General features: G+C 35.1%; 1 protein-coding gene across 3 annotated transcripts in view; it reads left to right on the forward strand.

Annotated features, from left to right (window-relative positions):
* The first annotated feature begins 4,020 nt into the window (after nt 1-4,020).
* The window catches only part of LOC148013976 (MADS-box transcription factor 23-like), a 139,306-nt gene continuing 127,744 nt past the window's right edge, over nt 4,021-15,582 (forward strand). For all 3 annotated transcript variants that reach the window (XM_087666818.1, XM_087666816.1, XM_087666817.1), the window contains exon 1: nt 4,021-4,826. In XM_087666818.1, coding sequence (XP_087522944.1) covers nt 4,459-4,826 — 368 coding nt within the window. In that variant the 5' untranslated portion in view covers nt 4,021-4,458. The remainder of the gene's footprint in view (nt 4,827-15,582) is intronic.

The raw sequence follows: 15,582 nt of genomic DNA on the forward strand, positions 1-15,582 counted from the left end.
ACAGTATGAGAGAAGAAAAAGGGGAAATCAGCCTTCTCCATCGTTGAACAGTAGTACATGGATAGGGCTTGCTTCTTGTTGCTAAAATGGAAAAAAGAGCTTGAAAAGGAGGTGCTGTAATGAATTTATAGGCTTGCTGTCTTGTAAAACAGCAGTGATAGAAGAGGGAATATGGAGGAATTTGATAATGGAGAAGTGGGGGATGATGATGGGGATGGACGGGGCCAGTTTCTGGCTATCTGTGGGTGTTGTACATGAGTTTACAGTAAAGAAAAATGATGTTGAATGAAGAAAAACGAGCTCTTATTTATAGGAGAGGGGAGAGCTAGTACAAAAGGTGTAAGTGGAGTAGCACAAGACAAGTGTCCAACCACATGTCATGAGATGTGATAAGTGGTGGGACACTTGGAAACTTGTGTGACAAGTGTCTTGACACTTGTCTCTTCTCTATGGCCTTCCTTTTTGGGTTGAATACTGTCAAGAATAGAAACAACCAAATTTAGTAAGCATAGTCAGAGTACATAACTTACTATTTTTAGAATGATATCCCTATTTTTTAGGACTAGCATTTTTAGGCTAATTTGAGGCTCCTAAAATTTAGGGACCTCCTAAAATTTAGGGATCTCCTAAAATTTAGGGAGCCCCCAATATGGGTGTCATATGAAAGCTTTTTCCGTTTATATCGCAAAAATGGTATCCGAATCTTCATGTGACTTTCCTATGCAAAGAAATGTGCATTTCAAGCTTTCAGCCCACACATGCACATTATACAAGCATTTCATGATCATGCCATCTTGTTGATTGTAACTATCTGTTCTGGTGGATCTAGCCCACACTTCAAGGCATCAATCCTTTCTGTGTGCGAGTCTAACCCTGATATGCGCGAGTTCTAGTCACAGGCACCCAATCGGGTCATATAGGTGGAAGTGTGAACTATCTTTTCTCTAACCCACCGCGTGGGTCCACCATAACCTGTGACCACTCATCAGTGTGGCCAGCTCCAATACACTTTTCTTTATATCTAATTAGTGCAAAGGAAATAAATTTAATAAATCATTATATAGATAAATTAATGAAAAAGGATACAAATTCTGTTTCTATAGAGTTGTGACAATATATCCTATAACAACACTATGAATTGTTCTATCATCCCACAAAGCATAAGGGAGCAATCGTGGCCACTCTTTTACATTCTCTCCACATGCTTTTGCCAATGCCTTCACAATAGGTGGATGCCCTCTTTTACTTTTGTCATTTCCTTCAGGGTTATAGGCTGAAGTTAAAGCAAGCTTTATCCCTAACCGTGCAAAGAAATCATGAGCTTCATCTGCATCCAGCTCACCCCTATCTGTAGTAATTTTTTCCACACAGCCATACTGACAAAAGATCTCTTCTAAGAGAAAAGTACACACAGCATTTGTTGTCTTAGTACGTAAAGCTCTCCCTTCCACTTAATTAGTCAAGTCTTCACGGGCAAGCACAAGATACCTCATTTGCCAAAGACCTATGGACATTGTGACCAAATCCACCACCCACTTAAAATGAAGAGACAATGGATATGTGGGCTGAAATCCATCCCAATGTCTCATAGATGAATACATTTGACATGTTGTACATATTTCCACAAAGTGAGAAACATCCTTATACATACCCTACCACCAATATCTTTCTTTGATCTTTGCAAAAGTACCCCAAACACCTCTATGACCAGTCCACAAGCTTTCATGAAATTCTTGCATAACATTTACTTATGAAGCTCTGTCACCCAAAACTTGCAATGGCACACCCTGTTTCTTTTTAGCATGTTTCCATAAGTATCCATCTTTTAAGAAAAACCCATATGCTTTCCTCTTGATTTTCTTAAACTCCTCATTAGACCATTCATCTCTCTTTGTTATTGTACTGAGGTATTGACCAATTCTCAGTCACTCTCCTACATATTTGTCTTCTAGAAACAGTTCTACACAAGATGCAAAACATCTAAAGTGTCTTCTCTTTGTTGCCCAAGCTTATGTTAATGCTGTAACAACATCTTGCATTGCTAAATTCACTCTTGCAACATCATTCTTAGCCGCAAGAAAGTCATCTTCTTCCTTCTCATCCATCATCCCATCTTCATTCTCATAGCATGCTCGAGATAACATGTCTACCACTGGGTTATCTCTTCTTGAAATATGTTGAAATTCAGGGTTCAAAGATTTGATGTATGCAATCCACCGGAGCATAGCAATGTCCGGGGTAGCACAACTAGGAATCATACCCAATACCGGCAAACAATTCAGTTTGAATGGCTACATGAGCATCCATAAAATACTCCTTATCACATTTAAGGGTTGTCACAATTCCCCATAATTCTCTTTTTACTTGTGGATATCTTCTCTATCGTTCAATCAATACTTTAGCACCAAAGCGTATTGCATATCTTTGCCCTTCCTCATCATCTTGCCTAATTGCCCATCCAATCTTGATTGGGCTTGTATCAACAGTAATAATGATAGGCTTTCTAGGTGAATAGTCAACCTTTCTCTATGTAGGAGTAGATTTTAAGAGTTGCTTCAATCTCTTCATTGCTTTTTGATACTTCCTTTCCCAATGAAATCTCTGGTATTTCCTTAGAAGTTGATATAGAGCATCGGCTACATGTGCAAAGTGAGGAAACCATATCAAATAGAACACACATGCTCCCAAGAATCTACGCATCTCTGATACATTTGTGCAAACATCTTGCATTCTAGCAATCCCATCTTTTTTTTTTTTGGTGATGTTCTTCGCCCATAGGGCCCACACATATGCCTAACAATCAAAACCTCTTCAACTCCCAAGACAGACTTTTGTCCAGAAAGAGTTAAATGCATATCCTCTAGACACGTCAAAATCCTCTCACAATCCACAATATGGTCTGCAACAAGGTGTTTGCATCCATGAGCATCCACCTCTTCATTTTTTTCATCCACTACACATCCTTTGATTGAAACATCATCCAAGAAAATAATTGTCAATTGTGGTATAAAATCCATGAGTACCATATTCATAGCATTTCTCATGTGTGCCACTATGCTTGTTGCCCCCTATGGGAGAGTACATATCCATACTAACCCCAAGGGAGTCTTCATGGTTATGATATCCCTGCTTTCAACTGCAAGCTAAAACTGATCATAACCCGAGTAAAGATTACCAAAATAATAGATCACTTTACTTGCAAAAGCCTCTACAAATTCATCAACCACAGGACCTGCACCCACATTTTTAATGGTTACTTTATTGACCGGTTGCATGTCTTGAATAAATCTCAAAGCCCCATTATTTTTGGGCATAATAAACCAACAATTTGAGTGCAGGGCTGAAGAAGGCTCTAAAATCTTCATGCGAATCTTTTCATTTAGCAAATCCATCAGCTTTGGCAAGTAAGATTTAGGCACTGGAATAGACCTCAAGTTCCATGGTACATGTGACACAGTAAATATGACCATAGGAGAGATAATATTTGAATCCACATAATCTATTTCATAGGTTGCTCAAAGTATGGAAAAAACTATGCCAAAAAAACTTTAAATTAAAAAATATTTAATTAAAAAGAAAGTTTAAATTAAAAACTTTAATCTAACAGAGAGAGAGAGAGAGAGAGAGAGAGAGAGCCTAGGCCCAACAAGTGAGAGAGAAGGGGAGAGGGAAGAGAAAGGGAGTGATTATACTTGAGGAGGAGGAGAGAGGGTTTTAATTATGAAAAAGAGAGGTTTGAAAAAGGGGGGTAGGTTCATGAAGCCCTTTGGAGGTTCGAAGCTTCTCAAACCTACAACCAAAATAATGCAGTAGCAAGGCAAGACAATATGAAACCATGTGTTTTGAACCCATTCGGGCCTTCGTTCATAGAGAGCTTATCTAGGTCGCCAAATAGCTATGGTGGACATGAGCTTCTTTCAAATATCTAGCTTTCATAGGCATGATCTCGGTTCTAAGTATTTGAAAACTATATCATGCCTATAGAAATCATCTCTGGCATTGATGTTGGGAATGCTAGTAACGCAACGCATCGTGTGGGGCAGAAGAGGTACGCGAGTACACCAACCACAACTCTACGGCCTGCTCTCGCCCCGGCCGTCACTGAACCGTATAGGGTTACCTGCTAGTAGTTGATGCAAATTCATCCTCTCTCTTAAAGCTCCCTCCCCGACATGCACCCACAGTATTTCCTAATTAGCGTTATCCTCATTTCAATCCACACCTAAAACCAGCTCATCGGTTCGCCTGACGCATCTAATTTCCGATTTCCAGTCATCCACCGACTCCTCCTCCTCCACACTATCATCATGAGACCAATCCTAACATTTTCTCTGATATTGAGAAGCACAACCCTGGCCGCCAGCCGCCATTTCTGTACCTTTCTATGAGTGGCCAAGAACGCACGGCGGAAGCGCAGAGCTGCAGCTCCCGTCTGGCCTTCCTCTGATCAGAAACGTCATGAATACCAAACACAGCGCCGACGACCGTCACAAGCGGTTTAACCTCAACGAGGATGCCAATGAAGAGAGGATAAATGCAGAAGCAAGCGGGCAAGCAGAAAGAGCTGATCATGTGATCATGACTAGAAATGCTGCTGGCGATGATGGAGCTGTGCATCACGAGCTTGCAGTGCAGCTGGCCGTCGCCCCCCGCGGGAAGATCCAGATCCGGCGCATCCCGAACCCTAGCAGCCGCCAGGTTACCTTGTGCAAGCGCCGGCGCGGCCTCCTCAAGAAGGCTCAGGAGCTCTCCATCCTCTGCGACGCGCACGTGGCGGTCATCATCTTCTCTTCCACCGGCAGGCTCTACCACTTCTGCAACACCAGGTGCGCATCGTGCCCACAGCCTAGCTAGCGTAACACTGCCCTTTCTAATCAAACAGCAGTCAAATATTGCTCTGTCGAGCTCCTGATCGGTGCTTCTCTCCGGGCACCCCAACTGTAGAGCTACTTCTGTTGCTACAGTTAAGATCAAGTTGCTCTTTAACCGTGCATTAGCAACTTCACACACCAAGTCTTTGTTATTTGCAAAATTAGGGCTACGGTGTTCCCTAGTCCTACCTCCACTTAACCTCCAAAGACTAGGTTAATAATTGGGTCCAACCTTCTAATCTAGCTTTGATATGGATAAACGTTCTCCAATACTCTAAGCGCCTCTATACATGAATCATAAGACGATACATAAGTGAACACGACTACAATTACTGCACATGGATAAAGTGGTAAATAGGCCTAGCAAAATCTTCAGTGAGCCAATAGTAGTGTCAACTATGGTTTATATTGTGATCTGTGATAAGTGACAACTAATCATTTGGCATTAAATGTATACGATTGTAGATGTCATAGGTTGGTTTCTTGATTTGATTGTAGATGTCATAGGTTGGTTTCTTGATTTAAGTGACGATTCATTGGTCTCCCAAGGACAAAAAACTTGAAACATTATCCAACTATATCTGTGTGAAAATATTGGGTCAAGTTGGAAGGTGAATGCGGAGGTTGGTCTCTATTAACTTCCAAGGCAACACTATAGGAAAAAGCCAAAAAGCTCTCATAGCAAAAGTACACCAATCCACGCCATAGAAAACAAAACAAGGTCCCTTGTATCACTCTTCTTCCATTGAGAGCTCAATCTAGCCCTTTAGCAATTCAAATGTTTAGATTTATAGATTTTCTTATTTTTAAGAGCTATAACAATCTACTACAATGTTGGAGCATTGTTATGAAGACTACAAGGTTGCAAGTAGTGAACTACATTTTTCAATTTTAAATATATATTCAACATGAAAATGTATACATTTTAGCATACTCTTTCATCAACACTATTAAGCTTTAGAATTTGGTACGAAGTGGTGAGCACTATTGTGGGGATTACAGGATTGCAAGTGACAAGTCACTCTTTTAACAGTGGACTTGTATCCTAGTGCAAAAATGCATATCTAATTTTACCATTTTTTCCTTGATAAAATATTACAAAGCTTCCAATTTTGTAGAACTTTAAGAGTTGTAGTATTTTAAACTATGTGAGTATTAAACATAACTATGTGAGTAAGTTTTTCCATTTTCAAAGAAATTTGCAATTTTATTAGATTTGTTGCCTTAAATTCTTTGTATTTTTCATTGACTTGAGTAGCATAGTTTACCTCTAATAATAGTATATAGTCTTTACACCATGTCAATCTCTCAAACATTAAAATTCTCATTTTCATTTTCTCATTGATAACGAGTAACCTTTGACATGTGACATACACTATCAATAACACAACAAAATAGCTTTCTAATTGTCTCTCTTACTGACAAAAATATCTCAAACAAAAGATTACACTCATTACATTTTCTATGGTAGGAAAAAAGGAAAGAGAAACAAAAAGAAAACCCTTTTCATTATAGTTAGAAAATAGAGAAATTTTAGGAGCAAATTTTATTCTATGACTCCATCTTCATTCCATCACCATTGAGCTTTGAATTCATGAAAGCATGAATCACATGTTATAAGTTTAATTTTTTTTAAAAAAAATGATTTCTCACGTTTTTTCTCGTTGTTAAGGTTTTTTTAAATTACCAAGTGGTAAATGTGCTACTAAATACTTAAAAATTTTGCCTTGGGTCAAACATATTGCATCAGGATCTCAAATCTTCTTAGTAGGATTACACTTTCTTTAGCAAGAATGCATTTTAGAACGAAGTCATAAAAATACTTGGTAAACATGTAAGTTACCACTTAAGGCTTCCATTTATTAATGTGATTCTAGTTGTGAATAAGCATTGAAAAGTAAAGCTAATGGCATTTACACTACTTCTCTAGTTTGTGTGTATATAGTCATATATCCATGATTAAGTATTTTTACACATCAATGTAAGCATACATGTTTTATATCTTTGTTTTTAATTTGCTCATTTCTTTGAATTAATACAAAATAAACTAACTTCACATCCATTTTTAAATAATGTTATCAATCACACCATGTCTCTTGTGTTTATTTTTGTTACTTTTTGTCTCTTGTGTTTATCTCAAAGTTGTAAGCTTTTTAAACAAGTAATTGTATATAAAAACGACTATGCTAAATAAAAAAGACACTTATAATCTAAATAGTCAAGCATACATTGTCCTTGAGAATAGATCAAGTCTAGACACGGTAATGAAAAGATATATATCAAAGATATGGAGGAATCCAATGCAAGAGAGGTTAATTTGTACCATAAAGGATCCATGTATAGTAAGTAGTTTAGATGAGGTGTGTACGTTAGATGTGGGCCAAGATACCATAGATATGTTTGTTGTGATAATATTAACATGTTAGTAACATTGTATCTCATTGAGAGTCCATATTAATAACGTTCGAATTAGCCAATTTAACACAACATGCTACAAATTTACTTAGTGACTTGTAATGATGCAACCCATTTTAATATAGCTAGTTGAGATAATTGAAAGACTTCAATCAAGCTCTTTCAAAAGCCCAATGTGCATGAAAGATGTATTTATCTTGATTGGACCATCTTTTTATAAAGCAAGTAGCCCACCAACTATGGTAGTAGTTGATTGGGGGGATATTTTTTTGGACAATATATTTTTGTTAAAACTTGGTTGTTCTTAAGAGATATGTGGAACAATATTTTTGTTCGATCATATGTCATACGATTGGCTATGTTGATTCTTAATCTAGACAATCCATTCAAGAGTGTTGTTGATACATTATTTAATGTGGATTAGGTTGCTTTCCTTCACAAGGAAAGCCTAGTTTTTGTTGATATATGATATTGCTCGGACCTTCCATACTTAAGAGGGTTGGGTTATGGAATCTATACTTAGATAATCTGGTCATTTATCCTACTTTGGTCAAGATGGTCCTAGTATTTATATACATATGAGATCGCATATTATTGTATACTTTGTGTTTTGTAGTTGGGGCTATGTGTTCTCTTATTGGGAAAGAGTAGTTCTTATATTATGGCTCGGGGTGTTATGGATGGTGGATAAAAGGCTTAGGTTGATTGTCATGCTATCAAACAATCTAAGTAATGCTTGAGAAGTCCACTTATTTTAGTTACTTTATATGTTATGGCACATCTGGTTGTACTTCTAGAAAATTTTGTATTGTGCCATGTATGGTTGTGCTTTTGGACATCGTGTTATAACTTGGGGAATATGTATATCCTCAAGGAAAATACTTTTATACTTTTAGTTTTTTCTAGTTGAGTTATTGCTTCGTGTGTTTATTTCACTCATGATAAAGTCCTACATAGTTTTGATATACTTTTATTCTTGACAAATAGTCTAGCATAAGTATTTAGTAGTAGATAGTGCTATAGACATTCGCCAATGTTGAAGAGTTTTGGCACTACACACAATGAATATAAAATAGTTGATTACCAATAAATATAGATCTAGACTCAGAAAATTTTTAAATGGATATCTTAATAGATAGCTTAGTGTTTTAACTTTTGGATTTTATGAAAGATTATTTAGATAGTAACTATGTAGTTTGTATTTTCGTTTAAGTTTTGATAACATATCTATTGTAATTTTTTGATTGTGACAAATAGGTCATGATTATTTAGATAGTAACTATGTAGTTTGTATTTTCATTTAAGTTTTGATAACATATCTATTGTAATCATTTGATTGTGACAAATAGGTCATGATTATCTTCTATTACTTATTGGAAAGTGGTATCTCCCTTGGTACTATAGTAGGTGGTTAGTCTTGCTTAGTAGGTACTAAATTCTAAAGAACAAAATCAAGGGGAAAATGATTGAAGATTAATATCTCATGTCTTGCATGCAACTTTGATCATGTGCCAACTACAATATGTTATTATAAAATCAATCTTGTTGCATTGCCCTTTCTATCTCCCTCTTGCACTTGCGATGCCAAGTGATAAAATGTATTGTTGATGATGCCATATCTAGTGCAACATCAAATAGTCAATGCTTGATGGTTAGAGCTTTCCGATATACACTTTGCATTCTTCATAATGCTACCTAATCCTTGGTATTCTTCCCTTGATTGAGTCACATTCCAATCATTCAAGAATACAACTTGCATGAATCCAATTTGATGCTTTAGAAAATACCAGTTTTGCTTGTGATTTGTTGAAATATTTGTTTTGTACATAGAGATGATTGGGATGGTTTTTTCATCTATCATTACTTTTATAACTACTATATAGCTTGATTCTTCCACTGCTTTCAATTGACACTTGAGAATAATATCATGAAGTGGTGGCATGGGGGTACCTTGGCACACCAATATCTAAATGGACTTGATAGCTTTGCATGCTAAGGATATCACTACTCATGTTTACATCTTGTAGGTGCATGAGTCAAAGTCTAACTCTATGACTTGTATAGTGAGGCATAAACATGGTGCTTCAAAAGAGCTTTCCTAGTGTAAGCTACTTGTGGCTTGTTCTCATGTTTTCTTAGCCTTGCTTTCTCTCTTTTGAATAAGATAAATTAGGCTTTTTTGGAGACTTGTTGTTTGCCTTAGGATCTCCCTCGATAGATAAAATTTTTTTACTACAACATGCGAAGGATGTATATTCAAAACTTTTGATGCAAATGCAAGCAAAAATTATTTTAAATATTAGGCCCTATCATTGGTATGCTTTTCAAAATGATCGTTTGCAAAAATATGTCAGATTACACATTGGAAGAGCCATTGATATACACATAGCTAAGTAGCAATGCATATGTTGCAGTACTTTGATATCTTTTTCGATGCATATTTTGACATCTATTTTGATGATTGTAAAGAAAATACATTGATGCTTATGTCGAACATGCACAAAAAATATATCGACTCTTATATGTCGACAAATGTAGAGAAAATAGTTTATAGTAGGGATTTAGCTCTTTAGAAATATGATGCTCATTATCCATGTTTGTTATCTTCTCATACATGGAATACCATTCAAATCTATATAAAACCCCAAGTACCAATAAAAATAGTATTGTGACAAATATAAGTGAGATACTTGAATGTACGACACAACAGTAATGCTATAAAGTACTTAAAAGTAGTTGGAAGAAATATATATAAATCCAAGATACACCTAAAGATTATAATAAGTTGCCTATATAAAACTATCTCTTAATAATGGAACTAAATACCTATATAGTAGAGAATGATGAGATTCCTAATTGAAGATCTCATCCTCCTTGGCCCAAGGCTATAACAAGAACAAGTATAGATAATAAGAACTCTTGAATGAAGCATAAAATACAAGCTTGTTAGTATATAATAATTAACTACCTCTCCTCTTTGTGTCCATAGCATCTCCACAAGTTATATAATCCCAAGGTGCATCATACACTCTTTCTCCAACACAAAACAAAAATGAGAACAATTTCTCCTGTTTTTGAAAAGGGTTAGGTGCTTTGAGTTAATCTATATATTTTTTGTTTGAAACTTGGACAACTAGAAATCCTTAATGAATAAAATAAGAGAAATTTTAATTTAAAAAAAGTTAAACCTTTTTAAATCCTTCTTCCATGTAAATGTCTTCCAATTCATTGCACACTTGATATTATGATACAAGCTTTTGCCATACATCCTTGGTTGTCTAAGCAGTTGTCTACGCAATTAGAGCATACACTTGGGCATCATGGCCATCCCATTGAATTGATCTTGAGTGGAAGGCATTGTGGAAGAGGAAGATGATTTAGCATCATGAGAGCCACGTTGCAATGTGGAGGCAGGAGGTGGCATCAGTGTTAGAGAAGTTAGCTCGGTGCCATTCGCAATATGCCATCAATTCTTTGACCAACTATATGGCATCCATCTCAAATCAGCCCAACAGTGGTAGTAAGCTAATTCTCATATTTGGAGCTATTCAAATCAGAAACTTCAAGATGAATAGTACGTGAACTTTGGAGTCTCTAATTACATTACTCATCATTGGAAATGGTTTAATTCATTTTAGTCCCTCAATACAATACAAATAGTCATCAGACAAGATGATTCATAGCATACTATTAAAGGTGAAGACACTATTCCCATTCAAATGAGCTAAAAGACTTATTTAATGTTCTTTTAGTTCCTCTATTACTAAGAATCTACTTTCAATTGGTGGTTAGATTGTTGAGAAAGGATATGAAGTTAGATTTAATCGAAATGGACATTCTATACAAGATTTTAAAAAGATTGGCAAACTATTTGTACAAGGAAAAAATATTGGAAGGCTATTAAAAAATGAAGGCATTTACCCGTCATCAAGCAAAGTACTCCAACAAGACTCCCTCTACCTCAATGATATTATAACATAGAAGATTGGGACACATGAACAAAAGCATCATGCATTTTAAGAGAGAGATGCTAATTGAAGGGCTACCTATACTCCACTTTAATGAAGACAATCATATATGTTTTGCATGCTACTTTGGGAAACAACAAAGAATAAGGTTTGAGAAAAGTACCTATAGAGCAAAGTAAAGACTTGAAATTCCTCATATAGACATATGGGAACCAATCCAAACATCTTTAGGAGGTTGTAAATACATAGCACCTTTATTGATGACTTATTAAGAAAGGTATGGGTTTATTCCATCAAGCTGAAATTTGAAGCACTTTCTAAACTTTAAGAGTTCAAAAAAATGGTAGAGAAGGAATGTAATATGTATACCAAAGGCTTTAAGAGAAGACCCTCTCAAATGAGTTTTAAGAATGTTCTTGGAAAAATAGTATCAAAAGACAACACACTTACAAGTATACCCCTCAACCAAATGGATTGCACAGAGGAAGAATAGAGTTATTATTGAGCATGTTGGGTCTACATTGGAAAAATGGTTTTAAAAGGCAATACACTTGCAAGTATATTCCTCAACAAAATGGATTGCAAAGAGGAAGAATTGAGTTCTTGTTGAGCATGCTAGGTCTATATTAAATGATACTAATCTTCCAAACATTTATTAAGCTAAAGATGTAGATACTTCATTGTATCTCAATAGCTTTTTAGATAATTGGGGATGCACCTCCAAGAATGTCAATGTACTAACAAAAGGATTGTATTTTTTGGTAAATTTTTATAGGATTACATTTATACAAAGGCAACTTTTAAAATTTGAATGTGAGAAAAGTCAAGTTTCTTCAAGAAAGGGGTTGTTTTGTTACCTTGTGACATGTAAGGAAATGGCATTTTTAATAGCCTTTGAACACATATGATTGATATTGTTATACTCTCAATTTGTATACTAATGTGGAATGGTAAATGTAAGATGGATTGTCTTTATGCTATGTTATCCTACGATGATTTTATCTTTAGCTTTGAAGATCATGATACTTTTCTATTTTTTCTATCTAGAAGTATTTGTTTCAACTAGAAGTATCTATATGGATACTTTATTCCTATGCATAGGTCAGTCTTGTACATAGGTACTTCATTTCTATGCATAGATACTTTGTTTTTATGCATAGATACTATCCAAAACTACATTACAGAGGTACTTATTTTCTATCTACCATCGAGAACTATCTTCCATGAGTATTTATTCTTCTACCTAGAACTATCTATAAGGATAGTTCTTCTATACTCTCCCCATAGTCACATGGAATGGTCATTTTTGGGTCCTCGTCCCATCCCTTGTTCCTACTTTCTCTTATGTGCCCATTGCATGTGTCTGTATAGTCACATGGAATGGTAATTCATGGCCCTCTTTGTTCCCATTTGTCATTTCCATTTTTTGTTCCATGTGTCTATGATTCTCCCTCAAGTACACAACTGTACTTGCATACACAAATCTTATTTTCAAAGATGGTGAAGGTATCTGGTCCAAACAGCATCGTGAAGATATCTATAATTTGATCATATCTGGAATAGTGAATCAAATCAATTTCTTGATTCAGGACTTTCTCTCAAGTGAAGTGGTAGTGTATCTCAATGTGTTTAGTATTGGCCTATGAGATAGAATTATTTGCAAGATAGACACTTGGTTCTTCAATTGGTACACTAGTATTTGCAACCATTCTTCTCAACCATGAGATCTTGCACATAACATTATCTACTCATATATATTAGCTTTTAAAAATAATGTAATCATGGGTTGTTTCTTACTTGATCAAGTGATTATACCACTGTTAGTGAGAGTAGCAATATCTTAAAGTGGACCGTTTATTCTCAATATTCTCATTCATATCAGAATCCTCGCATCTAGATAACCTCAAAGCCAATGTAGAGTCATAGTCCAATCCAAAATCTAAATGACATTTGACATAGCTAAGTATTTGCTTGGCTGCAATTCAATGAATTTGCTTGATGTATAAACCAGCTAACAACATTCATAGCAAGGCAAGGTTAGGCCATGACATTATGGTTAGGTATATTATACACTCAACTATTTGCCTATATAAAATGGAATTTATAGGTTTAGATCCATCAAATTTCACAAGCTTAAGCTTGACTTTCATTCAAAGTAGAGACTTGTCTACATGATTGCATATTAAACCTCTTCAAGTTATCATCAATATACTTATCTTGATAAAGAAAAATATTCTAGTTTGCATCCCTTAAGGCTTCAAGCCCAAGGGAATATTGTAATTCATCAAAATCTTTATTGTCAAATTCCAGTTTAAATTGATGTTTTGATAGATTTCATGTTTCCATTACTACTATTGGTGAGTATGGAATCATCAACATAGACAATGATTCCTCTTGCTTTATGTAGAGATTAGGATCAACATTGTTGTTTCTAAATCCATGAGCTTGTATGAAGAAGTTTATCTTGGTGTATCAAAATCTAGGGGCTTGCTTTAGGAGTCCACATGGAGACTTCTTTAACCTATTTAGCTTCTGTGGAGACTTAGCATCTACATATCTTGGTGATTGTTGCATATAGACTTCTTTTGTAAATCTACATTTAAAAACGTATTTTCTATATCCATTTGGTCTATGGACCATCCATAATGACTAGTAAGATCTATCAGAAGTCTAACACTTGTCACCTTTGCAACTAGAGAAAAGGTTTCATTATAATCTTCACCATATGTTTCGTCAAACCCTTTAGCACATAACCTTGCTTTGTATCTCTTGATTGAACCATTTGTCTTTAACTTAAATTCTTAGATCTAATTACATCCAATGGCCTTCTCACCCTCTGGTAGATTAGCAAGTTTCCATGTATTGTTGTCCATAAGAGCTTTCTATTCTTTATCCATGTATGATTTTCAATCTTCCTTTATGCGTGCTTCACTGTATGAATGAGATTCAATGATGGAAGGGAATCTTGACATAAATGGCACATTTTTGTTAGCAAGATTGCTAATGTAAGTAAGCCTCTTTGGAGCACAAGAGACCCTTCTAGATCTTCTATGGGTTGTTTGTGTTGAATTTTCAATTGCATTCTTTGATTAAACTTTTGACCATTTTGATTGCCTCTAATATGTGGCAAGTAGAATTTGAATGAAGAATATATATGAGTCCCACTTAATAGGATAATATGTAACTAGTTAAAAACATGGCCTTTGATCATGGTATCACTCATATTGAATAATATAAAATTTCTTGAAAGGTGATTAATCTTGTAGAATAATTGTGTGAATACATGAGTATAAGAGGTTCCATTGTGATGGTTGGGCAACTTGTTTACTCATGGGAGCATTCTAATGCCTATATATCTGAGTAGATATCCCATTGAGGTTCTAAAATTTGAGACTTCATCTCCCAATCATAAGTTTAGTATTTTCAAAATTTAATGTCTTTTAATTTCACACCATATTAGTATAAGAAGTATCTCTAATATATCACATCAATGAAGCAACAATATTGGTTTCTAATATAGCTCATGCTTTCAAGGTTCACATGTTTGAGATAAGTAGTTATGTTAGCTCTCAATTGTGAGACTAAATTGCAAAGAAATTTAAGTCTATTGAAAGTGGACAATATGACATCAAGCTTATTTGATTAGTAATCATTTTTGAAAATCTTATGTATCTCAGAGCGTGCCACATATACATACATCCACTTTAAGCTAGTGCTACACCTTTTCTTAATAGCTAATACTAAATATTAGTTGAATGCCAATTCAAAGCATCTTATAAATTTCTATAATTAAGGTATGCATTTTATAATCTTCTATATGAGTATTGAATGTGATGCCTAGATTGTTTATCAAATTTGGGGATGGTGTACTTGGATAACAAAACTTTAGCAATGAATTTGTCAAATGTAAGCGAGACATGCTAATGGCTTAGGGGCATAGTAGATTGGGTATGGATTTAGTTATAAGGGTGAGTTTAAACCTTGCACACCACATCTCCAATTTAAAATGCGTAATAAAATATCTATTTGTCCTAAAAGTAAGCATGCTATTATTGCAAATGATAATAATATGATAGTAGTTAATGCTCTATTTGTCTTAGAAGGGAAATATATTCACAATCCACTAGAAAGAATCATATATATTTTCTCATTGCTAAAGTTCAACTACTTTTCACTTTTATCATGCCTATAAGCTCATGTATTTCTATGAATGAAAAGTAAATCATATGATTTTATTTCTTATTTTGGTCAATGCTCAAACATCAACTATTTTAGCAATATATATTTTTGGACGTAAAATAAGGACTGTAATGTAATTTTATAATTTC

Source organism: Lygodium microphyllum, chromosome 25 (genome assembly GCF_053477565.2).
Source record: "Lygodium microphyllum isolate KBCC chromosome 25, Lygodium_microphyllum_v1.1.10, whole genome shotgun sequence".
Lineage (NCBI taxonomy): Eukaryota > Viridiplantae > Streptophyta > Polypodiopsida > Schizaeales > Lygodiaceae > Lygodium > Lygodium microphyllum.